Genomic DNA, 15845 nt, shown 5'->3' with positions numbered 1-15845 from the left:
ACTTCTACTTTGCATCTAGTTCCCACCTTTAAAAGCAGTTTCTTACCCCTTCCCTTGGTCCTGATCCTTATTTAGGCTTCTATTTTTCTCTGTGGGTTACGACCTCTTGAGCCGCTCTTCAAAGCTTCACCCTCTCCAAAGAAGTCGCGTCCTCGGTATCCAAGGAAACCACATAGCCTTGCCCACCTTGCCCCTTCCACGCTTTCCATTGGTCAGTTGGATTCCCAAGTAGATTTTTCTTTTCCTTCTCTCCAATGGCTAAGGGACTTGAGGCAAAGAGCGCGCGCCTTCTGAGCCCAGTCTAACACTCGCTGTTACTACGATTCTATCATGCGCATTGCCTCCTGGGATATGTAGTTTCTACGCTGCCCAGAGCCCTTCGATGACTGGCCCTCTAAGAACTACCTATCCCGTCGGCCTTGGCGAAGGGGCGGGGCTAGGCGACGAGGTCTGGTCAAGGTGAATACTAAGATATTTGAAATTCTCACTTGCCGCTCAGGCGTGTGAGGCTGAGGTTTAAATTGCCGGACGTAGTAAGCAGTCTTGCTTTTGCTTCAGCAAATCCTCGCAAATGTCTCCTTTTTGACTTGAGTGGGCTCAGTGGCCAAGTCGACTGGCCGTGGCGGGACTGACTTGTGACTGAGGTGATCTGAGGGAACGCGAGAGGGGCGCGCCATGTTCGCCCCCAGCTCGGCCGGGAGGCTCGGCTGCCTCCGGCTGGGTCAGCTCCGAGCGTGGGCCGTCGGACGCTGGGCGTGTCGGGCTCGTCAGGCCGGGTCGTATGGCTCCGCTGGGTCCGAGCCCGAGGTCCCCCCGCCGGGACCCGCGCGGGGGACTCTGACGGAGTGGGCGCTGCTGGTGAGCCCGTTCGGGCGCCTGCGGGCGCGGCTCCCATGCCACCTGGCCGTGAGGCCCCTCGACCCCCTCGCCTACCCGGACGGCGACCGCGTGCTGGTGGCGGTGAGCGGGGCGGAGGAGGGTGCGGCGCGGGGCCCGGCCGGCCTGCGGGTGACGTACGACGAGGCGCTGAGGGAGGTGGCCGTCGTGTCCGAGTCCATCGACCCCCGGGCTGCCGTGGAGGTGCACGCACCCCTGAAGTTCGGCAAGTGAAGTGAAGTGACACCGGGTGTGGGTCCGGGGCACCCCCAGCGAGCTTCTTCCCTTAGGCCGACGTGCACTTTTAATTGCATGTGACTTTCTAACTTAACTTATAGTTGTCCCCTTCGGAAGCTGCCTCTTTTTTTCTGTTCTACTTTGAGTTTTCGAATAGTAGGTAGAATTAGGTTCCCAATTACAGAAATTTTGTAAATCGAATGGAAAGATGATTTGGAATAATCTAAGTCAGATAACATTTGTGGAGCCCCTTACGTTCTCCTTTGGCACTCTGTTCCTATTTCTGTTACCTTCTGTCAATAGCAAAGTGGTTTCGTTTTCAGAGTTCAAGTTTCTTGATAAACCATTCAGTGGTGTGGCAGTCCATCCACATTTCCCCTTGCTCAGAGCCTTGGGGGTCTGTCCCCAAACAGCCCTGTCCAGAGGATGTTCATATCTAACCTGGACCAAGCTTCAAATAGGGCACCCAGCTGCTTACTGATACATCTCTATTATTTTTGGCCTAAGTAAATTTTCGGTGAGGAGCAGGCTTTGAAGAGAAACACATAGTAGGGCTGCCTGGGAAACTCCAATTGATAGTGCCTGCAAGATATGTTTCCTAGGTGTTTGGGTTCCCTGTTATTTCTCAAATGCGAGCCACTGTATACACGACACTTTTCTAGGAAAGTCTCCCCAGGCTCCCCGCTTTCCTGGGACTGAAGGAGGATATTGATGATGATCATAATAGCTGCTAACACTGATAGATAATCTTTTCTAATCCTTACGATTGCACTATAGATACTGTTATTGTCACCAAATCAGATAAGGAAATTGAGATACAGCAGGTTTCATAAAGCGAGTATTTGTTGTGGGTGAACTAACAGAAAAAACCCATGCCTTCATGAAACTTATGTTCTAGTGGAGATCAAGAAATGTGCCTATTCCCTCTCAGATATATAGTGGTGCAGCTGGGATTTGAACTCAGTGGAGTCTGTTCAACCACAGTGCTTTATTGCTTCTTTTAACTAGCCTAGATAAATAAGAGACCTTAACTTCAAAATGTAGCAGTCTGGTGTGGGGAGGAAGATTTGCCAGTAAGTTATTGTAATACAAAATAGACTGAGTATTGAAATAGAGATAAGCAAAATTTTATGGCAGCACAGATAAAAATGGAACTACCTGTGCTGGTGATCCCAAACCTCATTATTTGTTGATTCCTCTTTTTAGAGCCAGAATCCCAGTTCCAATTTTACTGTTTCCATAAGTCTATTCCATGGGCCCCTCAAATCCACATAATTCAGTTCTCTTCATACTTACTTGTTCCTCCAGTTTGTCTATTACCTGTTTCAGTGAATTGAGTGAGTAGCATTACTATTGCTCAGTGTCTAGCCTTAACTTCTCTACCTACCTAGTGAGGGTAGAGTATATTTAGAATCTGTTTCTCTGTCTGTCAGCGCTGCCTTAGATCAAGCCTTATGTTGTAACACTGCTTAACTGGGTAAAAATTTTGCAGTTACATTTGCATCTATTTAAATATGGGGTATTGTCTTTTTAAATATATTTTAGATTAATTCCAACCAATATATTGCTGTTATTTTAAACCTTTATAAAGTAGAGACTGCCATATATACAACTGTAGAAACTGATTTTTATGCCATAACTATTGAAATTGTGGTGTTAGGCCCCAGTAGTTTGTGTTTGGGGCAACACAGTGTTTACCTCTCTAGTCTGGTTTAAGGGAAATCATCAATATTTATTCAAATTAGGTATTAAATATCAGTGTTTTTTTTTTTAATTTTTATATAGAGACACCTAAGGTTACATCTTAAATTGACAGCCAAGGATGGCACCTGTTACTCCTTATTTTCTAAACTTTCTTCAGATATCACTTATTTATTCACAACCTTGTGGTTTTAATACTTTTTAGTACTAGATTTTTCCAAAAGTTGTTCCCATTTATTATTACTTCAGATACCTTGTGATATAGCTACATAGCAATATCCTCATTTTTTAGATATGAAAGGTTAGAGATAAAATTTAAAAACCTAAATTATGATCATATATACTGATCCATGCTACTCCTGCAATATGCTTTTAATTTGGGGGAGGTTTGGGAACACATCTTTAAATCTTCATGAATATAAGACAGAATAGGCTAACTGACTTATCCAGTTTACCATAATGACTTGTTAACTTGCTGTATTCTTAGTCAAGCGTGTGTGTGTGCGCGCGCGTGTGTGTATGTGTGTTTTCTCAGTGGGGAAGAAGCTTCTATGATCTTTCCCAGCAGTGCCTATAAGAATTGGAGTCTCTGGCCTCCTTTACTTCCCTCCTATATTGCCTTCTCTCTTTAAATGATATAAGCTAACAGAAATAACTGCTTTAGGGGGCTGGCCCCATGGCCTAGTGGTTGAGTTTGGTGTGCTCTGCTTTGGCGGCCTGGGTTCAGTTCTTCCCAGGCGTGAACCAATACCACACATCAGCGGCCATGCAGTGGCAGCAACCACATACAAAATAGAGGAAGATTGACACAGATGTTAGCTCAGGGCAAATCTTCCTCAGCAAAAAAAAAAAACACAAGAAAAGAAATAACTGCTTTATTTCTAATAAAAGGCAGAAAAGGGCAGTAAATTTGGTCCTGTTGCCATAGTGGAGACCCCTTACCTTTAGAAAGAGACTGCTGACATGTATGCTCTCTCCAGGGTTTAGTAATGTTATGGGCGTAACTAAGGAGCTGGATTTCTAGGGGGTACTAAAACGCTTTGGAGTCCATTAACAATAGTACTAACTTGTTTGTTCTTTTATCATTTCTAGACTTGAATATCAAGTCATCAGGATCTGGCTGTGTAAAAGTCCAAAATATTGAGTGTGATAATTGTAAAATTGAAACTGAGCAAGGGACCAGCATCTTACAGTCTGTTAAGGTATAAGCATTTTTCTAACTTGGTTTCAATATTCTTTTTTTAAAAAACCTTAGACTATGAATTGAAGTATCAAACTAAAGCTATTATTCTGTTTTTCAAAATATTGAGTATCATTTATTCATCACTCAGAAATTCCTTGCAAAAATTTTTCTTGAAATCAGTTCTGTTCTGAAAGTACAGAGGTTGTAGCAACTTTGAAGGTTTTTCCTCATATTCCTTTTAGGTTTCATTTCAAAGTGTTCAGTGAAACTAATAGTACATTCTTAGTATTCTGAGGTCTTATTAAGTTAAAGAAACTTTAATTTTAATGAATGACTTTCTTCCATTTAATAAAAGGAAAAGTCTTTAAGCACTATAAATGTGCTTAAAATATTTGATTAATCACATTTTTCTGTACCAAGTAGCTCATTACTTAAGGATTAAGTAGGTATTTGTGCTAAACAACAAATGATTCATCTTATTTTGTAATAACACTTATATATTTAATTTTCTTAAAATTAGATTGGTCTTAGCTCTAAATGATGGCAGATACATCTCTGACAGGTTCTAGGTTACTACTGGTACTTCTTACATTTGCATATTCAAAACACAATATTTTTGTGAACTTTGATGGCATATAACTTTGTTGAAGAGAAGTCAGTCGTCTTTGCTTCACAATTACAAAACATTTGCACTTTTAGATTTATAAACACTAATTAGAATGATTAATTTGATGCATTTTTTAATTTTTACGTCATTTGTTCCAACCACTTTAGTTTGCACACCTGCTTTTAGGATCTGTCCACATGTGAACCATTTCAAATAAATTTCGTTGCACAAATATCATAAAAGATTAAAGAATACTATCACATGTCCTTTTAGCAAAACGAGATGGTTTAGGTTCTTGTTGTAGAAGATTCACAGTGAAGTCTTCATGTCGAATGACTAACCGGATGAGAATACCATAGTTCCTTTTGTCCTTCGAAATATATTGTTCACTCATCAATGCTGGAGTTTCAGAAAATTCATCTAGAATATTGTCCTCTGAAGACTCAGAGTCTTAGATTTTCAATTTCACAATCAAAACTAGGAGCTAGTATGCTGCTGTCTGTCTCTGAGTTGCATTATGTTGATTCATCTCATAATTCTGAAAGATCTTTTTTGTTAATTTTCTTCTTTTTGCCATGATGGGCTTAAAATGAAAAATAGTTTCTCATCTTTGGCACTATTGACATTTGGGGCCACATAATTCTTTGTTATTGGGCCAGACCTGTGAACTGTGAGATGTTTAGCAGCACCCCTGGCATCTACCTACTAAATGCCAGTAGCACACTCCTTAGTTATGACAATGAAAAATATCTCCACACATTGTCACATGTTCTCTGGGGGACAAAACCACCTTTATTTGAGAACCACCATTCTAGGCAAGTCCATCATTCTTCTGTTGTCTTATTATTTTAGTCTTTTTTTAGCATAGTTGGGAATAATTAATGAATAATGATGAAATAACTCCTAGGATAATAAAATAGCAAAAAATTATGTTATAAAATATATGAGGGCCGGCCCCGTGGCTTGGTGGTTAAGTGCACGCGCTCTGATGCTGGTGGCTGGGGTTCGAATCCCCGGAGCGCACCGAGGCACCACTTCTCCGTCCATCCTGAGGCCGAGTCCCACATACAGCAACTAGAAGGATGTGCAGCTATGACATACAACTATCTACTGGGGCTTTGGGGGGAAAAAATAAATAAATAAAATCTTAAAAAAAAAAAAAAAAAAATATATATATATATGAAAAACAAGAACACTAAGATCCCATAATGTATTTTAGATTTACAAAAGAGTCCAGTGGATATGGTATGGTAATTTTAATATAGAATGAGTTTTATTCTATTTTTAAAAAATAACTAAATTTTCTATTTGTTTTTTGGAAGACCTCTAAGAAAGAATGCAAGTCATAAAATATCAGTCCTTACAAATAGAATAGCTCAAAAAAGAAACTCAAGAACTAAAATTGGGTCCAGTGGATCCTAATGTATACTAAAGTTAAGACAATTATTCTTGAGATCTTAGGTTTTAACTGACTTAAATTCACAAATGGGAACACTTGGTAAAATATCTAATTTAAGCTTTAAATATGGTACAATATCATTATCTTGAATTAATGATCACCTATTAGTATGTTTCTCTTCCACTCATTTTAAGGACTTGAAATATATTTTATCTATGTAATAAAATGTTTTAGCCAACCCTGGTGATCTAGTGGTTAAGATTCGGTGCTCTCACCACCCTGGCCCAGGTTTGTTTCCCTGTCAGGGAACCATACCACCTATCTGTCAGTTGTCATGCTGTGGCAGCTGTATGTTGCTGTGATGCTGAAAGCTATGCCACTGGTATGTCAAATACCAGCAGGGTCACCCATGGTGGACAGGTTTGAGTGGAGCTTCCAATCTAGACAGACTAGGAAGAAGCATCTGGCCACCCACTTACAAAAAAATTGGTGATGAAAACCCTATGAATAGCAGCTGGAGCATTGTCTGATATAGTGCTGGAAGGTGAGAGGATGGCGCAGAAAGACCTGGCAGGGTTCTGCTTTGCTGTGCAGGGGGTCACTAGGAGTCAGAATTGACTCAGTAGCACTAACAACAACAACAAAAAAATGTTTACAGCAGTAATAATAGCTACTGTTTACTGAGTCCTTATTATGTACCAGGAAACTTAGCTAAGCCTTCATTTAATTCTTGAAATTTCTTCCTTTTATCAAGGAAGAAAGTATGAGGTACCAAGAGATTTAGGAACTCATTTAGGTTCACATAGCTAATAAATTGAGCTGAGATTTGAACTTGGGTCTTTCTGATTTCTAAGCTCTTGCTCTTTCACCCTTCTTTATTGTCCAAGCAAAATGTATGGCAATACCACATTTATTCAGCTTTCTTAGGGAATAGGTAAGCAAACTTTTTAGGCAACAGACCCTTAACTCACTGAATGCCACACATTCGCATTTTATGCAGTATAATAGTTTATATTATACTAAATAGTTTTTGATTTATTTAGACATTTATTTTAACTATTTTGTTTTACATATTTTTTTAAATTTTATAATCTACTTCACATTTTTTTGTAATTAGATGAACTTTAAATTATAACAATAGCTCTTAACATTTTTGAGCCTTAGACCTCTTTGAAAATCTGACGATTGTCTCCTTAGAAAAAAATGCACATGTATATGAAATTTTGCTTACAATTTCATAAGTTTCACAGACTCTGTAGAAATTCATGCAAGCTTAAGAACTCTTGATTTAAAATAACAGTTGTTTTGGAGATACTCTTTTCTAAAGTTCATCAATTACTTATCTGCTTGATAAAGACTGTGTTAAATATAGTTTGACTTCAGACTTATGTCTCTATGGGCATGAAGCAGTCTACCATGCTGTAATACAGATAACTTTTTAAGAATGATTCATTTTGCCCTTTTCACTAAATTTTTTGAAATTCATTCCTGGGCATTTTTTTTTTTTTTTTTTGGTGAGGAAGATTGGTCATGAGGTAACATCTGTTGCCAATCTTCCTCTTTTTGCTGAAGAAGAGTTGCCAATCTTCCTCTTTTTGCTGAGGAAGATTTTGTTAGCTCTTTTCCTGAGCTAACATCTGTGCTAACATCTATTTTGTACATGGGACGCTGTCACAGCATGGCTTGATGAGTGGTGCATAGGTCCACGCCCAGGATCCGAACCTGCAAACTCTGGGTCTCCAAAGCAGAGCACATGAATTTAACCACTATGCCGATGGGCTGGCCCCCATTCCTGGGCTATATATTTTTTTTTTTTTTTTTTAGATTTTATTTATTTATTTTTTCCCCCCAAAGGCCCAGTAGATAGTTGTGTATCATAGCTGCACATCCTTCTAGTTGCTGTATGTGGGACACGGCCTCAGCATGGCCGGAGAAGCAGCGTGTTGGTGCGAGCCCGGGATCCGAACCCCGGTCGCCAGCAGTGGAGCGCGCTCACTTAACCACCAAGCCACGGGGCCGGCCTCCTGGGCTATATTACCTAAGGTTTTACTGTGACCCCTTAGTAAAGCAACCAGAAGGTATATGGTTGTTTTGAATTTTTTTGTCCCTACATTTTAGACACTTCTCTGCTGTTGCTGGTCATGATTTTGGTGAGTTTGGTTTTGCTGTTGTTCTTCCTCTGCTGTTTACCTATTCTTTTTCTCTTTATAATTGTGGCAGAATTGAAGACATATGTAAATGGTTAAGGTAAAGTAAGCTACTCTAAAAAATAGACCAAACATCTAATGGCTCATATACAACTGTAGTTTATTTCTCACTTGTGTTCAAGTGTGTGGATGGCTCTTTTCTATTCAGTGATTCTAGGTTCCTTCCATCTTCTGGCTCTGCCATCTCTTAGAGCCTTATTGTAATCTGCACTCATTTGGTGGAAGGGGCAGAGCACAGAGAAGGCATACCAACTCTTCTAAAAGCACCAGCCTGGAAATTGCACATAGCATTTCCACTTACATTCTATTAGCAAGAACTTAGCAACACCTAAGAGGTAAGGGAAGCTGAAAAATATCGTCTCTTCATGGGCCCAGCTATACTCCTTTTTCTTTGGGGAAAAAAATGGATTTTGGTGGACCTATAGTAGTTTCTGCCACCATTGCCAGTATGAAATCAAGTTACACACACATATCTTTTGTCTGGCAGAGGAAGCTGACTGTGACTACTGTTTTATTTGTGCTTTAGGGGCATTTCACTTAGTTCCAGTTTCTGGGATGTGTTGTGCTAGAAAGTTAAGCAGTCACTGGGCTGTTACCCTAAGTGTGAATATATCCTTCAGATGACTTCAGCCATAAGAGTGTGGGTTTTGAAATCATACAGATCTTGATCCTGTTAGTTTAGATTTTGTTGTTTTCTAACTGTGTCACCTGATAAAGTTATTTAACGTTTCTGATTCTTGGATTTCTTCCTCTGTGAAATGGGAAAAATATAATGCCCATCTCTCTGAGTTGTGAGGATTCAATGATAGTTCACGTAAAGTAGTGAGTATCGTATTTGGTGCAAAGAAAATGCCAAGTAAGTGGTGACTATTATTATTAATAATGATGAACAATAACAGTGATTATAGTTGTCATCTTCATCATCATTTATGTTTAGTTGGCCAGTCTCAGTGATCTTTGATTCCCAAGCCCATCTTCAGTGAAGCTACTGGAACACCTAGGTATCTCTTCTTTCTCCCTTTGAGTCCAGATAACTTAGTTAATCCCTGTAACAGCAGTTGACATTCTTTTCTGGTTGAGGTTATTATTCCAAACAGAACATTTCTATTTCAGTCTGGGTTCCTCTTTTGCTGCTTTATTATTATTTAAAAACAAATGTACAAAATGTTGGAAATTTTTTTATTACTATAAGTCAAATTTATTCTCTCTATATTTATTTTTGTATTTGTCTTTCAGAGTCAAAAATTACGTGTTCAAACAAAAGGAGGCAAAGTGATCTGTCTGGGAACAGTTTATGGAAATATAAACATTCATGCATCAGATAAAAGTGTAAGGTTGAAACTTTCTTTTTTTTAGTAATTGCAATTTTGCATCAAGTTGGCTAACACAGTGGGTAGGTTCTACAAAATTTGTGGCATAACGTTTCCTTTTTCATGCATTTTAGTTCTTGAGTAAATTCAAATTTGAAATTGAAGTGATTAAATATTATACAATTTAAATTTTAATTTGTGATTTAATACTTTTGACAGTTATTTAATTTCTTATTTGGAATCAATAACAACTTTAAATACTTAATATTTAATTCTAGTTCTGAAGAGATTTTTATTTTTGTGACCATAAATTAAAATTGGTCATTAAGTAATATCACCAGTATCAGGCTTAAATTTTTCTTATATGTTAGGTTTATTTGAATATTTTTCCAATACCTGCTTACTTTGCCTGTAGGCAATTAAAGGACGTTTCAAAACTCAACTTTCTTCAGTATTTTCCACAAGAGGGCACCATTATATAGCATTACTATTCTCCAAAAGCTTTTGTTAGCCATAGGGATTTTGGTTAAGAAGATAGTTTTTGTCTCTGTTTTTTTTTTGCTGAGGAAGATTCTCCCTGAGCTAATATCTGTTGCTTGTCTTCCTCTATTTTGTATGTGGGCCGCCGCCACAGCACGGGCACTGAGACAAGTGGTGTAGGTCCATGCCCGGGAACTGAACTGAACCTGGGCTGCCGATGCAGAGTGCGCCGAAATTAACCACTAGGCCACCGGGGCTGGCCCAAGAAGATAGTTTGTAATTTTGGTGAGGAAGATTGGCCCTGAGCTAATATCTGCTGCCAATCCTTCTCTTTTTGCTTGAGGAAGATAGTCACTGAGCTAATATCTGTGTCAGTCTTCCTCTATTTTTTATATGTGGGACGCCACCACAGCATGGCTTGACAAGCAGTGTGTAGGTCCGTGTCTGGGATCCAAACCTGCAAACCCCGGGCTGCTAAAGCGGAGCGTAGGAACTTAACCACTACGTCCTGGGGCCAGCCCCTGTTTGTATTTTTTAATCAACTTTTGTTGCTTTCTGTGATTTAGCATGGTATTAAGAGTAAAGATATGATTTTGAAGTATAAATTGTCATAATTTTTAAAATATGATCAATAATGTTTTAAATCTTTGAGAAAGATCTGAGTCACCTTTTATATTACTCTTATACAATTTGCAAGGATCTTTTATTATAAATTTGTTAAATTCCATACTCAGCTTTATTCTCAGATAATTGGTAGGGAGGAATTATAAGGGTATCTTGTAGGTAGATTATTGTTGGCATAATTAAACAAAGTAGATTATAACAGTAATTATTTCTACTGTTGTCACTTTTATTTTCCTTCACCTTTCTCTTAGAACCTGTGGGAGACTGTTTAAACCCAAACATTTAAATTTATCCTTTAAATTAAACTAGGAAAGTAGTGAAACACCCCCTGGCCTTATGTGACAGCTCTTTTGAGATGACATTTAGTTTTACCTCTCAAATTGCTGTGATCTTGGAGGTGCAAAAGGAAAATAGGAAAACTTTGCAGCTCCTTCAAACTCTGTCCTTTAAATGATGGCTTATGTTATTTGAAATTATCTAAGTTACCAGAATATTACATATTTACATTCAAATATAAGTATCAGAGAAGAATCTATATCATATCTTAATTATTTGCTATTTCGAATGTTTTGGCCACTGTCTCCACTCATTAGTTATTTATTTGTTCCAACTTTCATGGTTTATTAAATATTCATTTATTTCTACTTTCTATTATACTATTTTGTTTCTTGTCTGATTGAATTTTATATTGTGCTGAAGAATCAGTCTAAATATTTCTTTCTATTTATATTATATATAGCGTTAATTTTTAAAGCATATTTCTTAGTATTCTTTTATGTAAAATAAATGCTTGTGAAATATGTTAACTTTTAATATACAATTTTCATAGAAGTGTGCTTTGGATATTTGAGAGGCAGTATAATGAATTGGTTAAGAGCACGGAATTGAGAACTAAACTACTTGGGTTTTAATCCTGGCTTAGCCACTTACTAAGCTCTTTAACTTCAGAAAAGTTACTTAACCTCTATATGCCTTGGTTTTCTGGAAAATGAAATAATAGTAATGGACTTAACTTAGAGAGTTGTTATAAGGATTAAATTAGTTAATACAGATAAAGTACTTGAAACAATGTCTGACACATAGCTAGCTCTAATATAGTGTTTACTATAATGATGATGATAAAGGTAAATGAAACACAGGAAAGATAACTTGACCAGTCCTAGATCTACCAGTTAACTTTACTGAGACTCCATTTCATTATTCATAAAACAGGGATGGTATTACTTGTTTTTCCTACTCAACAAAATTGTGAGAATTGAAGAGCACTATAAACACATAACAGCATTCTTTACATGTCATTTTATATGGAGTGGCTCTTTTTAAATTGTATCATTAATTTCAGTATCCTAAATTTGGAACAGAGAAGACAGAAATCCATTTCATCTGATTGTTGGATTAATTGATGACATAGTTGTTAGCTGACCTCTTTCTTAGTTTGAGCTACAAAGCCACAGTGCTTCCTTAAAACTTGGTTTTCATTATATGTAATGTTGATTTACAATAACTAAACTTATGAAAAGTTTTCCTTCTTGTGTAGAAAAGAAAATTAATTCATAGCAATATCTCTGTCAGGAAGGTATTGATTTTGGGATCTACTTTTTGTTCTTTCTTAAAATGACCAAATCTATTAATAAGCAAACTATACAGTTTAATCCAAAGAAGCTATTTATGACTCTTCCATTAGCATTAATAACTATAAATTAGAGCCTCAGTATTTTGCTAAGTTTAAGTCAGTTGTTCTAAGTTTAGTTGTTCTAGTTAGTATCTGATATAGTGCATTATAGTGTGGCCCTCAGTGACTTGGATTTCTTTGAAATTAATTTTATGGAATGATTGGTTAAAATAACTATATTATTGTGGTGGGGGAGGTGTTGTACTTTCACTTGATTTGCTGGGGCTTTCCGTAAGAACCTCTTTTCTTTTCTTTCCTTTCTCTTTTTGTACTTTTATTAGTCTTCTAATATTTTAGTGTTCTTGAAACTCAATTCTTATTAAATAACATTTTGAACTCTCAACAGTTTTTGAAGGACATATTAGGAGTGGATGACACTGATGCCAATGTATTTCAAAACAATGATGCTCTTTCTTTAAACACCCCAGTGTAATAGTTGAATTTGACCCTGGGCAAAACTGTGGCAAGCCTTCCTGGTGATTCAGTTTTTATGTCAACAGTTTTATATTAACACTCACTTTATGCTTATAAAACATTTGTTTAAAATACTATAAAAGATGATTTGGAATCCTAAACTAGATGTCTTCATTATACATTGTGCTCAGTATTTGAGACATAAATACATACTAAATTTCATTAAGGAAGCTTAGGGATAAATAGTAAATTCCTTCCATTTTGTTCAATGGAAAGCTATTGCCTTATTACATGTAAAGTGGAAAAGTTCTAGAAATAATAGTGTACTCACTATATTAACAGACGAAAGGAGAAAAATCAAATAATAGTCACCAAAATCAGATAAAGTATGTGCTAAAGTTCAAAAACCATTCATAATTTAAACAACAACAACAAAACAAATTTGAAATAGAAGGGAACCTCCTAAATCTTATAAAAGGGGTCTAAAAGATATCTATAGGAAGTATCATACTCGATGAGATGTTGTCAGCTTTCCCGCTGAGAACAGGAATAAGATAAGGATGCTTACCAATGCTTCTATTTACCGTTGAATTGGAGGCCTGAGCCAGATAGTAAGGCAGAAAAGAACAGGAAAAACAATATTAATATAAGGATTGGAAGGGAAGAAATGAAACTATCACTTGTAGACAATATAATTATGCATGTAGAAAAATTTTTTAAATTCAGGTAAATTATTGGAATTAGTAAGTGAGTTTAGTGAAGTTGTTGGATTTAAGGTCAAATACAAAGACCAATTAAGATAAAATGAAGTTAAAAAAAGATATCTTTAATAATAGCATTTAGAAAATATCAGATAGGAATAAATTTAACAAAAGATGAAGAGGAACAATACTTAGAAAATATAAAACATTATTAAGAGAAATTAAAGATCTAAATAAATGAGGGAATATAGTAGGTCTATTTCACATTCCAGAGAATACACTGTTGTTCACAATCTTGTAATTAAAGCTAGGGAATCAAAGTCAATAAAGTGATTGTGTACTGGGTAGTAACTTTTTATGTAGTCACCCACTAATTCTGTAGATACCATTCTGGCTTTTTACCAGTCTTTGTTTTATAATGAACTGATTTGAGTCTTTCTCTTACTAGATTGTGACCATAGATAAACTTCAGGGAAGTTCTATTAATATATCTACTGAAGATGGTTTGCTGAAAGCCAAGTATCTTTATACAGAATCATCATTTCTATCTTCTGCTGCTGGGGATATTACGTTAGGAAGTGTTCATGGTAAGATGAAAAAGACCTGATACATCTCAGACTTTCCACATAATGTAAATTTTAAGAGATGACTCTGTTTCTCTGTAGTTGAAGAAGGATCTGCCATCATGAAGCTGGTTGTCTAAATAATTAATGGCAGACTAACCATCTTTTAAAAAACCCATAAAATAAAATAACTCAAAGCTATTTAATTTTATTTTGGCAAGAAATTGAATATTATACTGTTATATATGAAACTAATAATAATTTTTTTTTTTTTTTTGTGAGGAATATCAGCCCTGAGCTAACATCTGCCAATCCTCCTCTTTTTTTTGGCTGAGGAAGACTGGCCCTGGGCTAACACCCGTGCCCATCTTCCTCCACTTTATATGGGACGCCGCCACAGCATGGCTTGACAAGCGGTGCGTCAGTGCGCACCTGGGATCCGAACCGGCAAACCCCCCGGCTGCAGTGGAGTGCGCGCACTTAACCACTTGCGCCACCAGCCGGCCACTAATTCTTACTTTTAATGCATTTCCTTATAAAAGGAAACAAATAAGAAAATATGTGCGGGAGATATTCAGAGGAAAGCACAATGAAATAAAAATGGTGTTAAAAATAAAGATGGGTTCTGAGTGGTTGCTTTTATGATAGGGAAGCTAAGGATTAAATAAATTAGTGAAACATTTGTAGAATCAAATTATAGCAACTCAGTGATAGTAATTTTGGTTAAAATGCTTTATGTATATTAGTATTGGCACCAGGTCCTCAGTACCCTGCCATTTTCAGTTTTCTTTGATTAAATATCATCTTGTGACTTTCAAAACATGTCTCTGCAGACAAGTAATATTCCTTAGTTAACTTTTGTGTTATTGAAAGAAAAGAAGAGCATAACGGTGAAGTAATATGGCAAAGGGCGTGCTCGTATTCAGTGTCATTCAGCATGCTTCTTAAATTTCCACATAGGAGATGATTCAAGTCCAGGTATGTTTTCTGAAATATATACAGATAGAATTAAGAGTCGCTTATTCTGGCAAGAAGCGCAGTAAAAATAAAAATATACACATCTGCTAAATGCCTTTTGGACCATTTTCCTGGAAGTGTAGACTGAAACGTTTTCCATATATAGACCATTTATTTAACTTCTATAGGAAAGCTGAATATTGGTATCTATACACTTTGGCAAAACCTCCAGATTTTAGTAGTGAGCATGAATTATTAGGTGGTATTAGAAAGTATGGCTAGTGCTAGCCATGCTGTGTAGCAAACTGGCAAGTAGTCTTACAGTTAAAAAAAAAAATAATCTAAAAAAATGAATACTTATATGCTTAAAGTAATTCTTGAGCCTCAATTTAACAGTTAAACCTTATCAACCATTCTTGCAACATTAAGGTATTATTTGAGCCCAAAATAGCTTGATTCCAATGGAGCTGTATCCAGATAAAGCAAAAAGTTTTGTTACTTATTCATTTATTTATTTTTTACTCAGCTGTGCCTTGAATAGTTCTGGTAATTTGCAACTTTTCATATTTTAATAGTGATTTTTATGTAAGCATTGAATTTCTAACGGTTAATTGCAGTTAAAAGTACTGTATTTAATATGTTGAGTAGCTTTTAGTGGAAAAGCAATTCCTATAAAGTCAGCTTGATTAACACCCACAATAAAAACAGCTCTCTTTGCAGTGCCTTATACCATGTTTACACTAAATTCATTAATTTTTTTTCTGCTTTCAAGTTAGACAAGTATTGAATTTGGTATGGTTTGTCATTAATAGCTTACATGACAGTAAAACAGATGTACTTTTTTTGAGGTAGTCCTCAAAATACTGTAGGTCTCCTGATTATTTAAAGTAGCTGAAGTGGAAACAAATTGCTAG

The 15845-nt window shown here is 36.7% G+C and overlaps 1 protein-coding gene across 2 annotated transcripts in view; it reads left to right on the top strand.

Moving 5' to 3' along the window:
• The first annotated feature begins 480 nt into the window (after positions 1-480).
• FAM185A (family with sequence similarity 185 member A) overlaps positions 481-15845 on the top strand; it is a 55876-nt gene continuing 40511 nt past the window's right edge. The window contains exons 1-4 of one of the 2 annotated variants that reach the window (XM_087442733.1): positions 481-1102; positions 3907-4016; positions 9447-9539; positions 13860-13998. In XM_087442733.1, the coding sequence (XP_087298859.1) occupies positions 676-1102; positions 3907-4016; positions 9447-9539; positions 13860-13998 (769 nt within the window). In that variant the 5' untranslated portion in view covers positions 481-675. The remainder of the gene's footprint in view (positions 1103-3906; positions 4017-9446; positions 9540-13859; positions 13999-15845) is intronic. The other variant, XM_004439344.3, reaches the window with a different exon arrangement.

The sequence above is a fragment of the Ceratotherium simum genome, chromosome 1 (genome assembly GCF_057802395.1).
Source record: "Ceratotherium simum simum isolate JZ-2026a chromosome 1, ASM5780239v1, whole genome shotgun sequence".
In the NCBI taxonomy this organism is placed as follows: domain Eukaryota; kingdom Metazoa; phylum Chordata; class Mammalia; order Perissodactyla; family Rhinocerotidae; genus Ceratotherium; species Ceratotherium simum.
This window is presented reverse-complemented; position numbering and strand designations above follow the sequence as displayed.